Source organism: Pyrenophora tritici-repentis, chromosome 9, assembly GCF_003171515.1.
Source record: "Pyrenophora tritici-repentis strain M4 chromosome 9, whole genome shotgun sequence".
Taxonomy (NCBI): Eukaryota; Fungi; Ascomycota; class Dothideomycetes; order Pleosporales; family Pleosporaceae; genus Pyrenophora; species Pyrenophora tritici-repentis.
Genome location: NC_089398.1, coordinates 1,652,223 through 1,674,219, shown reverse-complemented (window position 1 = coordinate 1,674,219; position 21,997 = coordinate 1,652,223). Strand labels below are relative to the sequence as shown.

Sequence of the window (21,997 nt, the reverse complement as noted above, 5' to 3'; positions counted from 1 at the left end):
ACCCGAGCAGCGACATTTGATCAGCCAAACGATCTTCAACATAATGCTCTTCACTGCCTTACAGTTCGCCGCTCTCACAGCTGCGGCTGCAGTAATCGACTCGACAATCAACTTTGGCCCCTTCTGCGGCACCCCGGCTCCTGTCTACGCCAACGGTACCAAGGCTTCCAACTGGCCTGCTTATATTGCCGAGCTCGAGGCGACATCCAGCTTCGGCGGCGGCAAAGGTACAACTGATGCCTGGGGCAACAACGGCGGACCCATTCCCTGGCCACGCGATGGCAACAACCAAGTCATCATTCCGTACTGCTTCACCGAAGAGTTCGACCGCAAGAACGTCCGCAGCGTCGTCGAGAATACCATGGCAAAGTGGATTGAGTAAGTGCTATACTACTGAGTAAACCTTTCAATGGCCGGAAAGCTGACTAGGGAATCATGCAGATACTTGGGTGGTCCTGCAGGCAGCGATACTCGCCACGCACTTAGTTTCCAAGAGCGCAAGAACAACCAGGGAAAGCCACTGTATTGCTCCACGGGCGGTGACTGCAATACGTGGAACCTAGCTGTACCCCAAGACACTGTTGCCATCGAGTATACGGAAGGCACCAGCTGGGGCGCTAGTGTGGGCTTGACGCAGAACGGGAAGCCATGACAGCAACTCGTTCACATTGCAGATGGATATACGCTTCTCGGGGCTATGCATGAACTGGGACATGTTCTAGGTAAGAAAGCACGGCGTCAAATTCTGGAAAAAACGAGGATCGAAGGGATATTGAACACGAACTGACATCACAGGCATGGCTCACGAGCACAACCGCCCCGACCGCGACACCTACATCCGCGTCGACTACCACCGCCTCGCCGATTGGCCCGACTGCTGGAACCGCGCTCGCTCTGCAGAAGGCGACCGCATCACCGAGGACGGCCTCTGCTTAGACATGTACCACGCGATTAAGTACGGATACTCCTGCTCCGCCTACATTATCAACTTGGTTGAGCCCGGCTGGCCCATCACCTCCATGATCGGTTATGCCCTCTCCAGCATCATGCACTATCCGAGTGTAAACGGAGACGCAACCGAGGAGTGTCGCATGAATGGTGATGGATGCGCTCTAGAAGAGTGGGTGCATTGGAATGATCATGACCAGGGCACGCAGCTTTTGTACCAGATGAGGAAGCCGAGTGAGATGGACTTGCTGTGGGTTAAGATAACGTATCCTTGGCATGTTGAGACTTAGTGGGGAAGGAAGGGTATATGGTTTTGAGGCTTGGAGTTTTTGGCCATCGCCCGTGCACGAGAGTATGAGAGACGAGTAGTACTGTAGTTCTCACTTCCAAAGAAGAATATGGTAGTACATGTATCTCTGCCCATATAAAATGGCCCTCCTACAACACCAACAAACGCGTCCCACCGATATTCCTGCTCTGACATAACCAGGAACCAGGTCAGCCCCGCTACCGTTACAAAAGCACATACATGTGCATAAAACCAGTTTCCCACCAGTTCCTTCCCAACGCATTCAACAAAAACATGGCCAAAGCACAGACTGCTGCAGCTAAAATGCCCGCTGCATGCGCAGTCTGCAGGGCACACCTCAACCGCATATTTGTACCCCGCCGGATGTCATATCCGAATAAAAAACAGTGGGGCCGACTTATCGCGAACCCTTCGCGAAAACATGTGTTGAGTGTATCTCGGACCGGTTGGGGCTGAACAGGGATGACATCACCGTCACAATCAGCAAGCCGTGGATACAATCGAACACGGCACATCTAAACACCCAATGATAGTTTTGCACATGTTTATTGATACTGCATTACAATACATAAGTCTTAGAACCCCAGCCAAATCCAACTAGCCAATAGACATAGCTCCGAACACGCCCCAACGCCCGCCCGGAAAAGGCAAAGAGAACAACGCGTTTCTGCCAAGTCTACTGCCTTTTCATCTATCGTGGTGAACATGAATATATTGCCACCGGCGGTACGTGTCTAGAACTGAGCAATGGCGACGGAGACAGCTTGCTCGTCCGAGTGGCTGATGCTAATGCTGATACTCTTTACACCAACGCGTTTAGCTTCTTCATCAGCTTTGCCGTGCAGCTATATAACGTTAGCATGTGATTTCCTTGACATGTATTGATGGACGTACCTGAACAGTGGGCGCGCCCGACTCGTCGTTGATGATCTCAATGTCTTTCAACGGAGCACCGGCGCCTTCGCCTTTTACACCAAGTGACTTGAAAACAGCCTCCTTTGCTGACCACTTTCCAGTGAAGCTCGCCTGTGGGTTCGAGGCTTTTCGGCAGTACGCAACTTCCTTGTCGGTGAAGTTACGCTCGATGAAGGTTTCGTTCTCAAGATTCAGCGAACTGAGGCCCTCTACGTCTACACCAACCTTGGTGTTTCCAGAAGCAGTGGCTTGAGTAATCTGCTCAACCATCTTCATCGTTTCCTGTGCTTTCTTGTCTTTCTTGGGACCTTGTGTAGAGGTCTTGGGGTAGCTGTATGTCGACGTCTTCTTGTCCTTGGTAACGCGTGCTTGCGGGTTAAGGAAGATCTCCTTCATCTTGTCGTCCTCGTAAGGCGCCTTATCCTTGGCACGGAACATGGTGTTGTTGATGAGACCGTCATGGAAGTAACGGTACGCCTTCTTCTGGCGCGCTTCGACCTTTTGCTTGTAGGCAGCAAACTCATGATGTTCAAGCGCGGCGTAAAGATACTTGGGGTGAATACCAATAGCTTGGGTTCCCTTCTGTCCAAAACCGAATGATGTGACTGAGAAAGCTTTGATACCATCAGTCTGGATGGCTTGAGATGGGTAGACAATGTAGTCGAACGACTCCATGATCTTGTCGACGTTGTCAGCATTGCGGTTGCCAGGCACAAGACCAGTGTTGAGCACTTGTAAACAGCCGTTGAACATCCAGGCACCAGCAGCACCCTTGGGATGACCAGTAAGATACTTCTGGAAGATACCAAGCAGCGCATTGCCCTTCTTACGACCAAGATGGCGCATCTGCTCGCAAACGACGTCCGACTCGTTCTTGTCATTGGCGACAGTCGAGGTACCGTGGAAGGAAGCAACATCGAGATCATCGATGGTAAGACCCCATGTAGCAAGAGCACCGCGAAGAGGAGCGATGCGGGGGTCTTTCTTCCAGAAGTTGTTGCCCAAGCTGCTGAGCGCGTCCTTTTCTTGGCGTTTGGCTTCCATTTCGATATTGGCGGCACGCTCCTGAATGTAAGCAGCCTCATCAAAATCTTCGCCTGTCGCATCCTTCATGGCCGCGACTTCCTCCTGGAGGTATAGGACTTCTGATTCTTGCCATTGCTTGATCTGCTTGCGTCGCAGGTCCATCTGTCGGCGCCTGTACTTGATATCAAGGAGAGGAGATGGGAACTTGGATGGGACCTCTCGTGCAGTCGTAAGCACACCCTTTCCTGGCGCAGGAACTGAACGGCCAATCTTGTCGGTAGCTGTAGCAGTGAAACCAATGATACCGTAGATAGGTACACCCATGTCGAGCGCGAGTTTGGCATCCATGATAACTTGCATACCGCAACCCTGTGACTCCATAAATCCGTTCCTGGTTGTTGTAGTAGGACGAGACATTTCTCTGGGTGTGCGGCCATGCGCAAACTCATCTTCCGCGTTGCTGGTAGCCTTCATATTGGCGAATTCGTACGATCCCTCTTCCTGGAAATCATCGAAACCACCAACAAAGCAAACGCGAGCCTTTCCTTCCACGATGGTATCATAACCAATGTCAATAGACTCGACAGCAGTGGCGCAGGCACCGACAGGAGTCTTGATGGGTCCTGTTGAGGACATGAGCAACATGTTGACCCAAGCGCTCATAGTGTTGATGAAAGACTCCTGTAGAATGTCCTTTTGAACTGGCTTGTCCATAAAGCGGTCCTTGTACATTCCACGTAGAGCTGTAGTACCACCGATACCGGAACCGATGCAGTTACCAACCTCAGAGAGGTGGACATACTGGTAGAACTCGTATGGATCGGTGATTCCGCTGGCAAGGAGACATTCAGCGGTAGATACGAGCACAAAGAGCGTGACTGGGTCCACCTGAGAGATAATGTCATCAGGAACGCCGTACTTTTTCGCATCCCAGCCAGTCGGGATCTGACCGGCGACGAGACGGTCAAAGCGTAGAGCCTTGGGGATGAGGAGAGTGGCACCCTTCTTCATGCGGACTGTGTACTCGCCGGAGTCCTCGATCGCGAAGACCTCAACCTTGTCACCATGCTCTCTCTTGAATTCATCAGCAAGCTCCTTAGACGCCTCGAAGGGATCGAGATCCTCTTCGATCTGGATCTCTTGCATGAGCTGCTTGTTCTTGGGATCATAGCCGTTGAAGAGCTCGGGCTCGATCAGACGGATACCACTGTGCTCTAAGATGTACTTTTCATACTTGGGCTTGACGTCTTTGTCATCAATAGGCTCGTTGGTTTTCGCGTCTACCCAGCCGGAGTAGCTCTTGCCCTTCAAGGGACCGTTGTGGTTCTTGATCAGACCCATGATCCATGCCATCTCGACACATCCCTCGATCGAGAATTCGCCGTAAGCTTCCATCTCCCATCGAGTCCTGGAGTTACCCCAGGGGCCCACTTCTGAGAAACCGGTGACAACGACAACCTTCTCAAGATCGACCATGCCCTTGAGATTATCATTGAGAGGTTTGACTTCGGAATCCCAGTCAGGTAGCTTGGGAAAGTCGAACTTCATGTTGGCTCGCGGTTCGACCTTGGCCTTCTTGTACAGAGCCTCGCTCGCCTCGCCGTTGACGACCTTGTTCTCAATGGCGTTCTCCTTGATGACAGCACGACGAATATCGCTTGTCTCTGTGAGGTCTTTGCGAAGATCGGTCATAAGATCCTTAAGGTTGGGAATGTACTGGAAGCCACCATTGAGATCAGCCCACACTGGCTCAACCTGGCAGAGGTTGACAATGGGTGGCGCCATGAGACCGAGTAGGTTGAAAGCCATTTCCTGCTGAGAGAAAGTGCGTACACCGTACTTCTCAATGCCCTCCGCGACAATGTTATTGGCACCCATGAGACCTGTGCCACGTGTCCAGCCGATAACAGCACCGCAGATAGTGAGGTAGTTACCCCAGCTTTCCGAGTGCCACCTGGAGAAGAGGGTCTCTAGGGACATCTTGGACTCAGAGTACAGACCGTCGTTACCGAAAGTGCCATGGTTAGGAGACAGTGGAAGAATGACCTGGGCTGGTCGTGTCTCGTAGCCGTTGGCTTGCTTGTGCTTCTTGACTGCTCCAAGCATTCGAAGGAGATTAGTCAACATGATACGGTGAGCGAGCTCAGACTTGGAGTCAATGCTGTCGATCTCACGACCATTCTCGGGGATGGCGGCAAAGGGGACAATCAGATCGAGGTCCCAGCCGAGACCCTTCTTTGTGTCGAAAATGTATTCGACCAGAGCCTCAACATCTTGGTTGCTACCTTGGTTGAAAGGTACAACAATGAGCTGGGAGCCACGGGCGCCGTATCGTGAGTACATGGATTGGTAGTACTCGGTAACTTCACGAGAGAATCTGGAGGTAGTGACTACAACCTTGGCACCACCACTGATAAGACCTTGGAGGACTTGCGCACCAATGGAGCCGGCACCGGCACCTGTCATGAGAGCATACTTGCCTTGGAAGGTAACACCAGACTTAGCAGCATTCTCGAGGCAGTCCAGGTAGACACCTGTCAGCTTTTTGCTGTACTCCCAGCCATGATCGTCTTTGCGCTTGAGATGTAAGAAGGGGATCGTTTCGACTTTGCCCTGCTTGGCAGACGGGTTGACGCGACCGTTGCGGCCCCGCTTGCCTCCAACAGCCTTGCCGTTTTCGCTAGGCATGATCTGGCCCTCGTTCATCGAAAGAGAGCGAATGACGTTGCTGTACAGGGTCTTGATCTGCAGCTGAGATGCCTTGGAAAGCTTGTGTTGCTGCTTGATGAGCTTGTAGATCCTCTGCAAGTCGTGTTGGACCTTTGTGCGGTTGCCGTACTCAGACAGCTTTCCGCCTTCGGCCATCTCGCGAACATAGTGCTCGAGCTTGCGGACGCTCGCCCTCGGGGCTTCTTCGTAGTTCATGTTGCCCTTGGCATCTATCTCCAGATGTGGCGCAGTGGGTACTGCGACGTCCTTGTAGACTGGGGCCTCGTTCAAGACGTCTTTGCAATTATCGATGAGCTGTTGGCCGAGCTCCTTTGCAAGCTCATATGTCTCACCACGTTCCGTGGGGCAGTGGTCCATGTGGTACTGCATAAAGTCTAGAAGAAGAGGGTTTGAGCGGTTCATGATGGCAATGCAGCGGCTGACGATTTCACGGTCAACCGCCTTGAGCTTGCCGAAGATGATGTCGTAGTACATGGTAAGGGCATCCTGGCGTGCCCAGTTCCATGATGAGTCGTAGACGCGTGCTTTGAGGGGTGTGAACTGGGGCTCAATGCCGGAGGCGTAGAATTCGCCGTGCTCAGTGTTCCAGAGGTCAAGTTGGGCCTGGAGCGCAGACTGCGCCTTTTGCGAGTCGACAAAGGACTTGTCGCCTAGACGCAAGTCGATCTTGAGGTATCGCGCATACAGCTCGAGTTGCTGCTTGAAGAGTTGGCGTTGGTCCTTGGTGAGCGCATCGATGGCCGCAGGGTCCATCATCATGCCGCCGCCTGACCCGCCAGCATCACCGCCTGCTGTAGGAGCAGAAAGATTGATTCCGGCTGTGGCTGCGTACTTGTTTGCCTGTTCGTCCAAGAAAGCCTTTCCGTCGGCTTCTGAGCCCAGACGTGCTGCTGGCTCGTTAGTGATGGCGAGCAACAAAACACCGTCCTGTCGTCCCTGGGCTAGGCCCCATCTTGTCTCGAGGTGCTTGCGCACGGCTGTGATGTTGAAGCCACCGGGCATCTTGGAGGACACCATACGGGCAATGAGGGAGGACGACTGCTTTCCAAGCTGACCATTGAAGGTAGCCTGCATAGAAGCACCGAGCTCGTCGAGGGGGGTATCTTCTGGCTTCTCGGGGGTTGAGCCGAATTCCTTGCCCAGGTCTCCGAGTATCTCGTTCTGAAGTGTGGACTTGCCTATGGATTGGTTAGTTGGAAGTCTGGCCAGAATATGCATATCGACTTGCCTCCGACCAAATCTTTGATGGCCTTGGTCAGCGGAATGTCCATGAGCGGCTTCTTCAGCTTCTGGGCCACCAATGTCCGCAGAATATCGGTAGCTGTGACTGGCTCGTCTGGTACCTGGGCAGCTGGACCAGCACCTGGAGGAGGAGCGGCGGCGACGGGTGCTGAGGCAGCCGGTGCAGAAGAAGCAGGCGCGGCAGCACCCCCACTGCTCGCAGCCGGCGCCTCTGGCTCCTCCTCTATGGGGTCGACATCGTAGTAAATGTCCTTTGCGTCCTTGTTGTAGCACAGAATTTGACGCTGCAGCGACCGCGCCGCATCGTGTCCTTCGTATTTGCTGGCGAGTGTGCGCTTAGCCATGACGCCGAGGGTGTCGGCGGGGCCAATCTCGACGATGCGCTCTGTTGTCTTCTCGCCGAGGACAACATCTTGCGTCTCAATCCACCTCACGGGCGAGGCGAACTGGTATGCGAGCAGCTCAATGAGCAGCGTGTGCGAAAGCTCCTGCTCGACCTCGGGACGCATGGTGAGGCGATGGGGGGAGGGAGGGAGCAATTGACTGAAAAGGAGGGTGGGTTGAGGCTCAACGGAGCTCAATGGGTATCTCTATTACAAAATAGAAGAAAGGGTATCGTGGGTCTAGAGAGGGGAGAAGGGCCAGGGAGGAGAGACGCTATTAGGTGGGTAGTGAGGTATAGTGCGGTGAGAGCACTTGAGATGATTCAAGGGTCCTGGAGGGGTGAAAAGTCCCCCGCACAGGCTCGGGTTTGTTTTTCGAGGAAAAGATGTAGTGGGCGGCAGTTCCAGGAGCGAGGGACCCAACGCATTGGCTGTTTATCTCTTGCTCTCAGGGACGACGAGGCTTGCGTTGCTCTGCCGGGCGTTGAGGATTTCTCCCGCTTTCGGGGCTGGATGTACTAAAATTCATCATCCCTGTACTGCAGCTCGTTACTGCTTTGGCCAACGCGCAACCGACTAATCTCGACGCCTGGCACTTGGGCAGGCAACCACGGAATGGCCACGCATACCCAAGCCCGAGGGTGAGGGCGAGAGGCGCGAACCAGGACGAGGGTAATTTGGTCCGGCGCGTCCTCAACAACTGCGAGTTCACGGATAAGCGCATTACAACTGACAGTTGTTGAGCCCGCTGCCGCAGCATTTCTGTACGAGCATACCGCCGTGGACCCCTGCCCGCGCTAGCCATGCAGGCTGGATGCGGGCCAAATCTGAGCTCCTCTGGGAAAAAGTCGACCATCCCGGCACGATAATAACCACGCCGTGAACGTTGTCCTCACCTCCTCGTCCTCCTGCCCGCCCAATTACATAATCCCTCCTTCCTGATTACTCTACATTTACCCTGGGGGGCCTCTTTCTTTCTCCTGTTGCCTGCGGTCGACTCACAACACCGCACGCACACTCACACACACTACACTACACTACACCGCACATAGCAAGGGAGCTGCTATACGAATAGCAGTACGGACCAAATCCCGAGCAAATAGGCCAGATTGACTTCTGTCCGAGCGAAGAGGTACGCATTGGGTGTTTCTTGCAAGCATTTCACACGTCGTGCGAACTTTGTCTTTTGTCGTTGCATTGCACCTTCCCCACAACACCAGACGGGAGCTCACATTGACCCAGAGCCCCCGACGCCCCTTCCTTAGACACTCTTCTCTGTCCATTCGCTCCTTCCATCTGCCCAGGTCGCTCCTTCAGTATCTGTAATTCGTCTCAAGGTGCGCCTTCCACTGCCTATTGTTCACTCCTCATCCGCAACTCTAATCCTGGTACCCCACATATCCCAAATAAACATACTTTTATGGAATCGCGAGTAGAATACACAGCTCACCACCATCAACAGACACCAACCACTCATCATGTACGGTTCTGGCCAGCAGACGGGCATTTCCACCCCGCGCTCCGCCGCCAACCTCCGCCCCCTCATCCTCTCCCACGGCTCGCTCGAGTACACTCTTCTCATCCCGACTGCTCTTCATTTCAATGCCCAACAACTGCGGGACACATTCAAGTCGACACTTCCCGAGCCCACAGATGAGCTTGCCCTAGATGACGAGCCATCTTCGGTGGCGGAGTTGGTCGCACGATACATTGGTTTTGTCGCCAAGGAGGTAGAAGAGGGTGAGGACCCTGACTCGTTCGAGGAGGTGCTCAAGCTCGTTCTTACCGAATTTGAGCGTGCTTTCCTCCGGGGCAACGAGGTACACGCCCTGGCTGCCTCTCTGCCGGGCATCACTGAGAAGAAGCTGGTCACTGTGCGGTCATACTACGCAGCTCGCGCTGCAGTAGAGCGGCCTATCAAACACCACGAGTCGGCGCTTTTCCGGGAAGCCGCTGACGAAAACGCCTTCATATACGCTGTTCTGGGTGGACAGGGCAACATCGAGGAGTACTTCGATGAACTCCGCGAAATCTACAACACCTACCCCTCGTTTGTAGAGGACTTTGTTGCCGCCGAGGCTCAGCATCTTCTCGTCTTGTCGCGTGACCCGCGTGCCGAGAAGCTCTACTCAAAAGGCCTTGATGTCATGCGATGGCTCAACAACCGAGACTCGCAGCCTGACACCGATTACCTGGTCTCAGCGCCTGTCAGTCTGCCCTTGATCGGTCTGACTCAGCTCGCCCACTACGTAGTGACGTGCCGAGTTCTCGGGAGTCACCCGGGCCATGTACGAAGCCGTCTTTCAGGTGTTACCGGCCACTCACAGGGTGTCGTAACAGCCGCTGCTATTGCTGAGGCAAAGAACTGGGAGACCTTTGAGCGTGCTGCCAAGAAAGCCATCGAGATTCTCTTCTGGATCGGTACACGAAGTCAACAAGCTTTCCCCAGGACCTCGCTTGCGCCTACAGTGCTGCAAGATTCCATTGATAATGGCGAGGGTACGCCAACACCTATGCTTTCCATACGTGATCTCTCACGAAAGGCCGTCCAAGACCACATCGACGCTACCAACGAGCATCTGCCAAAAGACCGACACATTGCCATCTCTCTCGTAAACAGCGCGCGTAACTTCGTTGTCACCGGCCCGCCGATTTCTCTATATGGTCTTAACCTCCGTCTACGCAAGGACAAGGCTCCCACTGGCTTGGACCAGACCAGGATACCTTTCACTGAGCGCAAAGTACGCTTTGTAAACCGCTTCCTTCCCATCACTGCTCCTTTCCACAGTCCATATCTCATAGATGCGACCAAGCAGCTCGAGGATGATCTGAAGGGCATCAAGATATCCACGGCCGATCTTGGTATTCCAACGTATGACACTCATACAGGCCAAGACATCCGCGAGACTGAGTCGGAAAACATCGTTCCTCGTCTTATTCGCATGATCACCGCCGACTCAGTAGAGTGGGAGAAGGCGACTGTGTTCCCCAATGCCACTCACATCCTCGACTTTGGCCCCGGTGGCATCTCTGGTCTTGGCGTTCTTACGAACCGCAACAAAGACGGCACAGGTGTCCGTGTTATTCTTGCGGGCGCCATTGATGGTCAAAACGCCGAGGTTGGCTACAAACCCGAAATCTTCGACCGCGACTTTGAGCACGCCGTAAAGTACGCTGTAGACTGGGTCAAGGAGCACGGCCCACGCCTTGTCAAGACCTCCACCGGCCAAACTTACGTCGACACCAAGATGAGTCGCATGCTGGGCTTACCTCCAGTCATGGTTGCTGGTATGACACCTTGCACAGTACCATGGGACTTTGTGGCTGCGACCATGAACGCTGGCTACGAGATTGAGCTTGCTGGTGGTGGTTACTACAACGAAAAGACCATGACTGCTGCCATCAACAAGGTCGAGAAGGCTATCCCTGCTGGCCGTGGTATCACTGTCAACCTGATCTACGTCAACCCACGCGCAATGGGCTGGCAAATTCCTCTCCTAGCCAAGCTCCGAGCTGAGGGCGTGCCTATCGAAGGTCTTACCATCGGTGCTGGTGTGCCATCGATCGAAGTAGCGAATGAGTACATTGAGACACTCGGCATCAAACACATTGCTTTCAAGCCTGGATCCGTCGAAGCCATTCAACAAGTCATCAACATCGCCAAGGCGAATCCCACTTTCCCAATATTGCTTCAATGGACTGGTGGCCGTGGTGGTGGACATCACTCATTCGAAGATTTCCACCAGCCGATTTTGCAGATGTACAGCCGCCTGCGGAAGTGTGACAACCTGATCCTCGTCGCCGGTTCTGGTTTCGGTGGCGCAGAGGACACATACCCATACCTGACTGGATCTTGGTCCACCAAGTTTGGGTACCCACCTATGCCCTACGATGGCTGCCTGTTCGGTAGCCGTGTCATGACTGCCAAGGAATGTTACACGTCCAAGATGGCTAAGCAGGCTATTGTCGAGGCTCCTGGTCTGGAGGACAGCGAGTGGGAGAAGACCTATAAGGGTCCCGCTGGCGGTGTCATCACTGTTCGCTCCGAGATGGGTGAACCAATCCACAAGCTCGCCACACGCGGTGTTATTTTCTGGCATGAGATGGACCAGAAAATCTTCAGCCTTGACAAAGCTAAGCGCATACCCGAGTTGAAGAAGATGCGCGAATACATCATTGAGAAGCTGAACAAGGACTTCCAGAAGGTCTGGTTTGGTAAGAACAAGAAGGGAGAGTCGGTCGATCTGGAAGACATGACGTATGCCGAGGTTGTCCAGCGCATGGTAGACCTCATGTACGTTAAGCACCAGTCTCGATGGATTGACCAGAGCTTGAAGCGTCTAACTGGTGACTTCATCCGCCGGTTGGAGGAGCGCTTCAGCAAGACCAGCAGCGAGTCGCTAATTCAGAACTATGAGGAGCTGAATGACCCCTTCCCAATGCTTGAGAAGGTTTTCAAAGCCTACCCCGAAGCCGACGAGCAGCTCATCAACGCCCAAGATGTTCAGCACTTCCTGTTGCTCTGCCAACGCCGTGGTCAGAAGCCGGTTCCTTTCGTCCCAGTCCTTGACGACACCTTTGAGTTCTTCTTCAAGAAGGACTCGCTCTGGCAGTCTGAAGACCTCGATGCCGTTGTTGACCAAGATGTCGGCAGGACCTGTATTCTTCAAGGACCCATGGCCGTCAAATACTCTACCAAGGTGGATGAGCCTATCAAGGAAATCCTGGACGGCGTTCACCAAGGCCATATCAAATATCTTCTCCGTGACGTCTATGGTGATGATGAGTCCAAGGTCCCGGTCATCGAGTACTTTGGCAGCAACCTCTTGGCACCACCTCAAGGGCTTGAGGTAGATGGTCTTACTGTATCGGAACTTCCGGACAAGGTCATCTATCGCCTCGCAGCAGCTCCCAATGCCACAATGCCCGAAGTTCACTCGTGGTTGCAGCTTCTAGCCGGCAGCAGCTACTCATGGAGGCATGCCTTCTTCACTGCAGATATCTTTGTCCAGGGTCAGCGCTTCCAGACCAACCCTACTTCTAGGGTATTCGCCCCCACACGCGGCATGGTTGTTGAGATCCAGTATCCCAATGAGCCTGCCAAGACCGTCATTGTAGTCAAGGAACTCCACCATGGTGGCAAGTTGATCAAAACCGTCGATGTCAGTCTTACAGAGGAAAAAGAGATCTTGCTCAACATGTGGGAAGAGCGTACCGCCCTCAAGCAGGCTGTTGCTCTACCTTTCCGCTTCACTTATCGTCCGGATGTGGGCTATGCTCCTATCCACGAGGTTATGGATGCCCGTAACGACCGCATCAAGGACTTTTACTACAAGGTCTGGTTTGGAGATGAGGCATGCCCATTCGACGAGTCTGTCACCTCTCGCTTCGATGGTGGCCGTGCTACTGTCACAAGCGAGGCCATCAATGACTTCGTCCATGCTGTGGGCAACACGGGTGAGGCCTTCGTCGATCGACCTGGTAAGGAAGTATTTGCTCCTATGGACTTCGCCATCGTTGTTGGCTGGAAGGCAATCACCAAGCCCATCTTTCCTCGCGCCATTGATGGTGACTTGCTCAAGTTGGTCCATCTCTCCAACGGCTTCCGAATGATCGCTGGCGCAGAGCCTCTAAAGAAAGGCGATGTGCTCGAAACCACGGCGCAGATCAATGCTGTCATCAACCAGGATTCTGGCAAGATGGTGGAGGTCTGTGGCACGATCAACCGTGACGGCAAGCCGGTAATGGAGGTTACCAGCCAGTTCCTCTACCGTGGCGCATACGATGACTTTGAAAACACTTTCCAGAGAAAGGTCGAGAAGCCCATCCAACTTCACTTGGCCACCAGCAAGGATGTTGCCATCTTGCGATCTAAGGAGTGGTTCAACTTCGAGGAGCCCGAGATCGACCTGCTGAACAAGACGCTGCTCTTCAAGCTCGAGACTGTTATGCGATACAAGAACAAGACCGTTTTCTCGGACATCGAGACCCAAGGAGAGGTCTTGCTCGAGCTTCCGACCAAGGAGATTATTCAGATCGCATCGGTTGACTACCGGTCGGGAAGCGCCTATGGCAACCCCGTCCTTGACTATTTGGAGCGAAACGGAGCTGTGGTTGATCAACCGGTACTTTTCGATAATGCTATTCCACTACACGGCAAGACTCCTCTCAACCTCAAAGCGCCAGCCTCCAACGAGAACTACGCCCGCGTTTCCGGCGACTACAACCCCATCCACGTCTCACGCGTCTTTGCCAGCTATGCCAACCTTCCTGGCACCATCACTCACGGCATGTACTCCAGCGCAGCTGTCCGAAGTCTGGTTGAGACATGGGCCGCCGAGAACAACGTTGGCCGTGTCAGGAGCTACCATGTCAACCTGGTCGGTATGGTACTTCCTGATGACTTGCTCGATGTCAAGCTTCAACACGTCGGAATGGTGTCTGGTCGCAAGATCATCAAGATTGAGGTCAGCAACCAGGAAACTGAAGACAAGGTCTTGATTGGCGAGGCCGAAGTCGAGCAGCCTACTACCTCCTACGTCTTCACCGGTCAAGGTTCGCAGGAGCAAGGAATGGGTATGGAGCTGTACAACAGCAGCCCAGTAGCCAAGGAGGTCTGGGATCGCGCTGATAAGCATTTCATGGACAACTACGGTAAGCGCATTCATTCGTCGCTGTTTTGCATTAGCTAACTTGAAATAGGATTTGCTATCACCAATATCGTGAAGAACAACCCGAAGGAGCTCACTATTCACTTTGGTGGACCCGTCGGTAAGGCCATCCGCCAGAACTACATGTCCATGACTTTTGAGACTGTGGCTGCCGATGGCTCTATCCGGTCCGAGAAGATCTTCAAGGAGATTGACGAGAACACTACATCGTACACATACCGGTCACCGACTGGTCTTCTATCCGCCACCCAGTTCACGCAGCCTGCTCTTACATTGATGGAGAAGGCGTCTTTCGAGGACATGCGCGCCAAGGGACTCATCCAGGTCGAGAGCACATTCGCTGGTCATTCTCTGGGTGAATACTCCGCTCTTGCCGCTATGGCTGAGGTCATGCCCATCGAGAGCTTAGTGTCAGTTGTGTTCTACCGTGGTCTGACCATGCAGGTTGCCGTGGAGCGTGATGAGACTGGCCGCTCCAACTACTCCATGTGCGCCGTCAACCCTAGCAGGATATCCAAGACGTTTAACGAGCAAGCACTCCAGTACGTTGTGGAGAACATTGCCGAGACAACTGGCTGGCTCCTTGAGATTGTCAACTACAACATCGCCAACATGCAGTACGTCGCTGCGGGTGACCTTCGCGCGCTCGACTGCCTAACGGGTGTGACAAACTACCTCAAGCAGCAGAAGATCGACATCCAAGCACTCATGCAGACGCTCTCACTGGAAGAAGTTAAGAACCATCTTGTCGAGATCATCAAGGGCTGTGCCGAGCAGACCGAAGCCAAGCCCAAACCTTTGGATCTCCAGCGCGGTTTCGCGACGATCCCGCTCAAAGGCATCGATGTGCCCTTCCACAGCACCTTCTTGCGGTCCGGTGTCAAGCCTTTCCGATCGTTCCTGCTGAAGAAGATTCACAAGACATCTATCGACCCCAGCAAGCTCGTCGGCAAGTACATACCCAACGTGACAGCCAAGCCGTTTGCGTTGACCAAGGAGTACTTTGAGGACGTGTACAAGCTGACCAACTCGCCCAAGATTGGCAACATTTTGGCCAACTGGGAGAAGTATGAGGAGAGTGGTAAGGAGGAGAGCAAGACCGAGGCGGCAGCATAGAGGAAAGTCGAGCTTAGAGAAGGCGATTGTAGAGGTAGCTGTACAAGATAAGGGAAAAGAAAGCAATGATGGCGTTTGGCAGGTTGACAGTCGTTGTAGATTTGTTGGTGTTGCTTGATATCCTGGCTTTCGGGGCAACTTTTAGAAGGGCTTCTTCATGTGAAATGATATGATAGAGAAATAGTAATGCATTCATTCAATCAGTCAATCAAGTTGCTCACTTGTGTCTTGATCATAATCAAGACGTGGAGAGGAGATGAAGAAGAATAGATGTCATGATATTTACGAAACAAAACATGGCCCATTCGAAACGATGAGACATGTATGTATGCTAAAAGCCCAGCATTTTACCCAAACCGCGCTTGTTTATCCAACCCTACCCCACCCCATCCCTATAGAATAAGAACCAAGAAGGAGAAGAACAAAGGAGACTATAGTCCACGGCAAATCCACACTTCCAAGATGGAAAACGAAGCAAGGGAAAAAAATTCAGAAAGGCAAAGTTCCACCACTATCGAAATAATCCCCTCTTCCTCGACTTGCCTACATCCACACCGTCCTGCGCTGTAGAACTACTAGACAGCGTAGGCATAGTATTCGCGTGCACCAGTGGCGGAGCGTCGATGTGTCTCTGTTGTGGATACGGGGTTTGATCGCGATGCTGATGCTGCTGGTATGGTGTGTACTGCTGTTGTTGAGGATACTGGGGCAACTGCTGCCAGTTTTGCTGGTACGCCTGGTAGTTTGCATTTTGTTGGTAATTATCTTGGTAGCTGTTGCTGGCGACTCTATGTTGAGGGGTTTGAGGCTGGAAGTCGTGCTGTTGATGCTGTTGATGCTGTTGGTGGTGTTGGGACTGCTGCTGTTGTTGTTGGGAGCGGAGGAGGCCGAAAGCCCAGTTTGAGAGGTTGAAGCCGCCGAAGATGACAATTGCGGTAAAGATCTGGTAGGAGAGGTGGTGTCAGCGTATGAGCGTATGAAGGTTTGTTGAGAGTGTCGAGTGGTGATTTAGTCTACTTCTTCGACTTCGCAGGGGTAGCTGTTAAGGCTGATTGTGAAAAGGGAAGTCGGATAGGAATTGAAAGGAGGAGGCAAAAAAGGTTTTGTGCTGCACCATAGTTTGAGAGGGTATATGCTGCTGGTATACATCATCTGTACGCGCAGATTTGCCCCCTCTGAACGGCTTCTTGGAATCTCTGCCAAAGAAGTCCCGCCAATTGACGATGAAGAAGATAGATGGGACACATACCATGGACTTGTAGCTAACCTCCTCGAAAAAGCTGTTGCAAATCATGGCGAATGTCTTGGCCGTGACGGTCGCGCGCGCAACCTTTTTGGGATCGCGGTTCATGCAAGTCTCCCAGATACCGCATGCCTTCTCCATGGCCGGAACGACGTCTTCCGGCCGGCAACGGTTGCGGTTGTATTCCAAGGCGCATGCGGCGATTTCGACCATGACCTCGGACGCATGTTTTGAGGATTCAATTTCAACATCTGTCATGACGCCAGCCCATGCGCGGTAGACGAGGAAGACAAAAAAGCCTCCAAGGAACGTATTAACAGTCAACTGGAGGTACCATGTTATCACCACAGGGAGGTTCGGATGGGCTTCCACCCACGAGAGGAAGCCGGCCAGGTTCATAGTGAATGTGGATTGGACGGGCCCCGCCTCTTTTGTCGGCACGGACGGACGGCGGGCGAGTTCATTGTCGGAATCTTCGCCATCTTCGCGAATTTGGACACGCTTTTTGGATTGTGATCGCTCGGACCGGCGCTTGACTATGCGGTTCTCAGCCTTCTTGGAGTAGGGCTTTTGCGGTGACTCCTTGTCCCGGTCCTTTGTGGGACTAGGAGTGCTCGCAAATGCGCGCTTGAACCAGCTGTCCCTACGAGCAGGCTTCTTGTCCGCCTCGCCGTTGCCTAATCGTCCCATCCTGGTCACCAATTGTGTGTCTGGAGTGCCAATATCACTGTCCATATGCGGGGTGCCTGGAGTCTCTCCGCCAGAACTAAAGTCGAGGTCGTGTGAGGGCGTTCGCATCGACCAAGGGCTCTGTTGTATACGCGCCGGCACCGAAGATGCGGGTGTTGAGGGTAGTGGTTTGCTGGGGTCGCGGTTGAAATATGTCATGCGGTTATCGGGATCGCGCAACCGAGTCGGCGTCGCAAATCCGTTCTTGGACGGAGATTCTAGGACTGAGTGCGGGCCTGGACGGCCTGGAGTTAGTTCATGTGCCCCGTCTTGTAGTTCTGCCCCAAAATGGAAGGGCCGCTGCTGCAGTATCTTACGCTTCTTCTGTTGCTGTTGTTGTTGTTGCTGCTGCTGCTGCTGCTGACTTGCTAGAACGAAAGGCGATTGTGCGTCAATAGGACCCGTTTGGTTGGTCCACTCAAAGTCCATAGGCGTAGTGGAAAGGCGACTTGTGCGCGACATGGCGGCTGCCAGCAAAGGCGCAGGCTCGGTGGATGAGGTGTGGATTTGTTGTCTCGTGGCAGTTGTGGGGGCGTTCTCGACACTTGTTGATCAACACTTGTGTTTCCAGGTTCCCAAGTTGCGGACTTCCGGCGCTAGTCTCTATTGGGTCAACTACGGGTTGCGACCACTTATCCACTTGCACGCAATATGGGAGGAAGCTGGCGAGTCATTTAAATGTGCCACTGGTAGAGCCTGTATGGAGAGTGAAAGCATGCCGCGTGAGACATTATGGAAGATTAGAGACTTTCTGTTGTATTCACTCCTTGGGCAGGACCCCACCAAAAACATTCATGGTCAAGACAGTGTGAGTTAGTACTATATTCGTAGGGATTCTACACGTGTGACTCAAACAAAAACAATGCCCATGCTAGAAAAGAGAGGGCCGCCTCCATGTTCGACGCCTCCTACCAGATCCGTGACCATGTCCTGGGCCCCCCGCCGGACGCCTATAAGTAAAGTCTTCTTCCGTGTCCGACAGCAGACACAAATCGTCGTGCCGAATCCTTCCATCATCTTCGCAAACTTGACACCTCTCGAAGCAGCTCGATCTTCGCACTCGCTTCCGCGCCTTCTAGGCTGGCGTAAGCCCAACCTTGGTACCGTTCAACGAGCAAAGAGTCAGCGTCAATTTCTCTCGCCATTGATCGGCGTCCCTGCTCTCGATTTCTTTGAACTCTTGTACCAATCGAACAGTGACGTAGCTTGCTTCAGTGAGGGCATACTGTTGGCCGAGGCATATGCGTGGGCCGCCGTTGAAAGGTAGGTACTCCCATCCAGGCCGGAGAGTCTCCCATCGCTCAGGCTTATACTCGTCTGCGTCTGGCCCGAACAGGTCCGGGCGTCGGTGCATAGTGTATGGCGAGTAGCCAACCGTAGTTCCCTTGGGCACGAAGAGCGGCGCTTGACCATCAGGTCCACCGCCGCGGGGGAGAACAGTGTCGCGTGTGGCATAACGAGAGTTCCCGGGAACAACAGGGTGAGTGCGCAGTGCTGGTCACGATTAGAATGGAAAAGACACTGATGTACAATGCAAGACTTACATTCGTTGAGACACCACTTCACATACTTCAGGTCTCTCAACTCTGAATAAGTTGGTGTGCGTCCCTCCAACGTCGCGACTTCTTCCCGAAGCTTAGCATAGATGTCTGGCCTCTTCGCGATTTGGAAAAACATGTTGCTGAGCAGACTGGCTGTTGTGTCGCGTCCGGCAAGCAGGATGTTGATGAGTTCCTCCCTTATCCTTGCCTTGTCTGTAGTCTGCTTCGCCACTTCCTGGATGAAGTAGTACTTCTCATCCTTGCCAGCTCCCGACTTCTTTTCTGATTCCAGCTCCTGTCTGAACTGGAGGGCATGGTCCACAAACTTTTCAATATACGCATGGCATGTCTTAATCGCAGCTTTTCCCTCGACGTTCTTCCTAAACCGATCGAAGATTCCGTACCGAAAGCGGGTCGCAATATCGTCTTGTGCATAGTTGAATGCTTTGCTGAATTTAACGTCTTCGTTATTCGTTTCATCCTGGCCTAGTGTGCGGAGTGTTTCTGTAGAGTGGTTGAAGAGGAATTCCGTCGCCGTGTCCATGGTCAAGCAGAAGAAGAGCTCCTGCAGATCAACCGTAGACCCATCTCGTGGTATATGCCTAAGCATGAGCTGGAAATGACGCTCAAACGCTTCGAGATCAGCAACTTGGTCTCTGGCAAAGTTGGGGCGAAGGAGATGACGGCTGTTAGCCCATCGTTCTCCATCTGCGTTGAAAATGCCGTGACCCAGTAGCGGAGTGAAGTTTTGCTGTCTGTTACCCAGGCTGTAATCCTTAAATTTCAGACTCAGAATGGTTTTGATATTCTCCGGCTCGCACGTGACGATAAAAGGCATGGTAACGATCCTGTTATGGAAAGTGTTGCCGAGCTTTTGGAACCGTTTCCTGTTCTCTTGCAGTGTGATGTGGTGCTTGCAGTTGTAGGCCATGGTCTTCATAACGTCCAGTCCAAGGATTGGGTCCTTGTGAAAATGTGCCGTGCATGGCTGGCAGCCATTCTCTTTCATGAAGCGCCGACGCGCAATGTACAGTGTGATGCGCGTGTATAGCATGTAGGATAGAGCGGCTCCCGCAACGATGAAGAGTAGCGGGGAGTGTGCCATGATGCTGATAGGAATGGAGGATTGGCTCTCTAGAGTCGTGTAGTCTTCAGGGTGAGGTGTAGTAGTAAGTGGCGTGGATCGGGTGAGGAAGCCGTGTCGTCGTGGCAGTCGCGTTTACCTTGTGCAAGTTCAATCCGGGAATGGCAAATGCCCTGATGCTGGCTTCGCAGGTACGGCGCCAATATGGGCTTTAAGAAGGCGCAACAGTCAGCTTCACCGTTGACGCAATTGTCGTCACTTGTCTTTTTCGGACTAATGATGTGAATCGCTTGCGGAGATAACTTTGCCTCTTTCTCCGCTTCTCCCGAGATGGCGTACGAGTGGTGCACTCGATCGGTCCCGTGTCTTTAAAGGTGGCGTTCCCGAGAAACTGATAACCTAGGGGTAGTAGACCTTTACCTACTTGCTTTGTTCCCCCACAAAATCCTTCGGAGCTTTTTCTTTGGCGAGAGCGAGCCAACACGGCACATTCAAAGCTTGGCCGGATGCGAGATATGCGTCCATGAGACATGTCAGCACCTCATATATATACCTATCCTACATATACGCCTCTTTCGGAACGTCGCGGTTCCACATTGCTTGGCCCAATATGCTTTACGGCACGCATACGTATTGAGCAACTCGCCTGGATGCTCCGATACACCTTGGAGCAGGCGCCCGAATGCTGAGGTTGCACCCCTCGGAGCGTGGCTGACGCGTGTAGTGTCGACTCTCGGTGATGCCGGTCGCTGCAGCATCCCTGCTCTAATCCGCGACCGAGGTCAGATCACAGGGGCGCTGATTGGCCTAGTCGGACACTTTTTTACCTCGCAGCTCGCATCTCGCACTGAATTCGGTCACGACCGAGAGGTGGAAACCTTCTCAGATCCGGTATGCAATGGTATGAGACTACGTGCCTCGTCTTTTATTCGATCATGGCTTAAAATGTGGAGAGTGCTTTCAAATTTCTTCACTATCCGTTTGATGTCATAGATTAACTCTTCACATAATTCCGGCAGCAGATACTAATCATCGCCCGAGGCAAACACGTCGATTACGCTATTCTGAAGATATCCACTTCATGTGGTTGATCGTCTCCTTTTCCAAGTAGGCGTACACCTGACTGTAGTCTTTGCATACGTGCTTCGCGTCCCATCCATCACTACCTCCCCGATCCTCGCCATTGTCACCGTGTGGGAAAGTAGTAGCAGCACCTTCCAGCGCTACATCACCCGCGCACATGATCGCCTGCCTGATATACTCGAAGCAGTGATTGATATGCCATGCCATCTTGACCGGCTTCGGTGACATGGGATTCGCCATGGTAAACTTCATCGAGTTATAGGCATCGAGAATGGTATAGAGGCAGTGTAGCTGATGCGTCACCGACGTCGTGTACACAGTCTGGCCGGGGTAATCGTGGACAGGTTTTGGGAGGTTGGAATAGTCGCTCGCGTTCTTTACGTTGACGTAACCTAGCCCCTCTGTAATCTGTCAGTCCTGTCAAGTTGGAAAGAAGGAAAAGCAGAGGCATTTACCTGGCACAATACTCAGCCATGCATCCTGCGTCTCTTTGCCCCAAAACTCCGTCTCGTTCTCCGGAGCAAATACATCGTTCGGCTTGAAGCTGACGATTTGTTGTGAAAAGGTTGGCGCGAAACCTGAAATGTCCCCCGCAAGCTCATACTGGTGGCTCTTCGCCTGATGCTGCCACCTCTTTTCAACGAGCAGACCGACTATGACCAGCAAAAGCGTCGTGTCTAGCATCCACCGGTATCCCTTCACTCTCCGCCAGAATGTCTTTCTTCTCCGCCTTGGCTGCACAGCGTCTTCTGTATCCCAATCTCCAACCTCTGTACTGGAATCCGAGTGGTCATCGGTGTTGGGTAGCGTGTCGTAACGCGGACCGCGCTTTAGCGTGTCCTTCGCGTCGTCGACTGCCATCTTAGGATCGTCGTGTATAGATGTGTAAGTATGGTCCGAATGCAGGAATGTTAGTGGCTAGGCTGTGATGAGTACAAGTATCATTGAGATCACAGAGAGGAGTACTGCGTTTATG

The 21,997-nt window shown here is 53.0% G+C and overlaps 7 protein-coding genes across 7 annotated transcripts; 3 read left to right on the top strand and 4 right to left on the bottom strand.

The window, feature by feature from the left end:
* Positions 1–43: 43 nt before the first annotated feature.
* PtrM4_150060 (uncharacterized protein) lies at positions 44–652 on the top strand (the record flags this gene model as incomplete). Its single annotated transcript, XM_001938550.2, has 2 exons — positions 44–378; positions 442–652. The coding sequence occupies 2 exons, from the start codon at positions 44–46 to the stop codon at positions 650–652; spliced, it is 546 nt and encodes a 181-aa protein (XP_001938585.2).
* A 145-nt stretch (positions 653–797) lies between these two features.
* On the top strand, positions 798–1,238 carry PtrM4_150050 (uncharacterized protein; the record flags this gene model as incomplete). The annotated part of the gene is made up of 1 exon (XM_066110033.1): positions 798–1,238. The coding sequence occupies one exon, from the start codon at positions 798–800 to the stop codon at positions 1,236–1,238; it is 441 nt and encodes a 146-aa protein (XP_065960016.1).
* Positions 1,239–1,992: 754 nt separating this feature from the next.
* Positions 1,993–7,680, bottom strand: PtrM4_150040 (3-oxoacyl-acyl-carrier-protein; the record flags this gene model as incomplete). The annotated part of the gene is made up of 3 exons (XM_066110032.1): positions 1,993–2,103; positions 2,153–7,107; positions 7,158–7,680. The coding sequence occupies 3 exons, from the start codon at positions 7,678–7,680 to the stop codon at positions 1,993–1,995; spliced, it is 5,589 nt and encodes a 1,862-aa protein (XP_065960015.1).
* Positions 7,681–9,032: 1,352 nt separating this feature from the next.
* On the top strand, positions 9,033–15,341 carry PtrM4_150030 (fatty acid synthase subunit beta dehydratase; the record flags this gene model as incomplete). Its single annotated transcript, XM_066110031.1, has 2 exons — positions 9,033–14,208; positions 14,257–15,341. 2 exons carry the CDS (start codon positions 9,033–9,035, stop codon positions 15,339–15,341), a joined length of 6,261 nt encoding a protein of 2,086 aa, XP_065960014.1.
* Positions 15,342–16,383: 1,042 nt separating this feature from the next.
* On the bottom strand, positions 16,384–17,472 carry PtrM4_150020 (uncharacterized protein; the record flags this gene model as incomplete). The annotated part of the gene is made up of 1 exon (XM_001938553.2): positions 16,384–17,472. One exon carries the CDS (start codon positions 17,470–17,472, stop codon positions 16,384–16,386), a length of 1,089 nt encoding a protein of 362 aa, XP_001938588.2.
* A 916-nt stretch (positions 17,473–18,388) lies between these two features.
* On the bottom strand, positions 18,389–19,959 carry PtrM4_150010 (CypX, Cytochrome P450; the record flags this gene model as incomplete). The annotated part of the gene is made up of 2 exons (XM_001938554.1): positions 18,389–18,807; positions 18,858–19,959. 2 exons carry the CDS (start codon positions 19,957–19,959, stop codon positions 18,389–18,391), a joined length of 1,521 nt encoding a protein of 506 aa, XP_001938589.1.
* A 1,038-nt stretch (positions 19,960–20,997) lies between these two features.
* Positions 20,998–21,882, bottom strand: PtrM4_150000 (DUF3328 domain containing protein; the record flags this gene model as incomplete). The annotated part of the gene is made up of 2 exons (XM_001938555.1): positions 20,998–21,422; positions 21,477–21,882. 2 exons carry the CDS (start codon positions 21,880–21,882, stop codon positions 20,998–21,000), a joined length of 831 nt encoding a protein of 276 aa, XP_001938590.1.
* Positions 21,883–21,997: the final 115 nt, after the last annotated feature.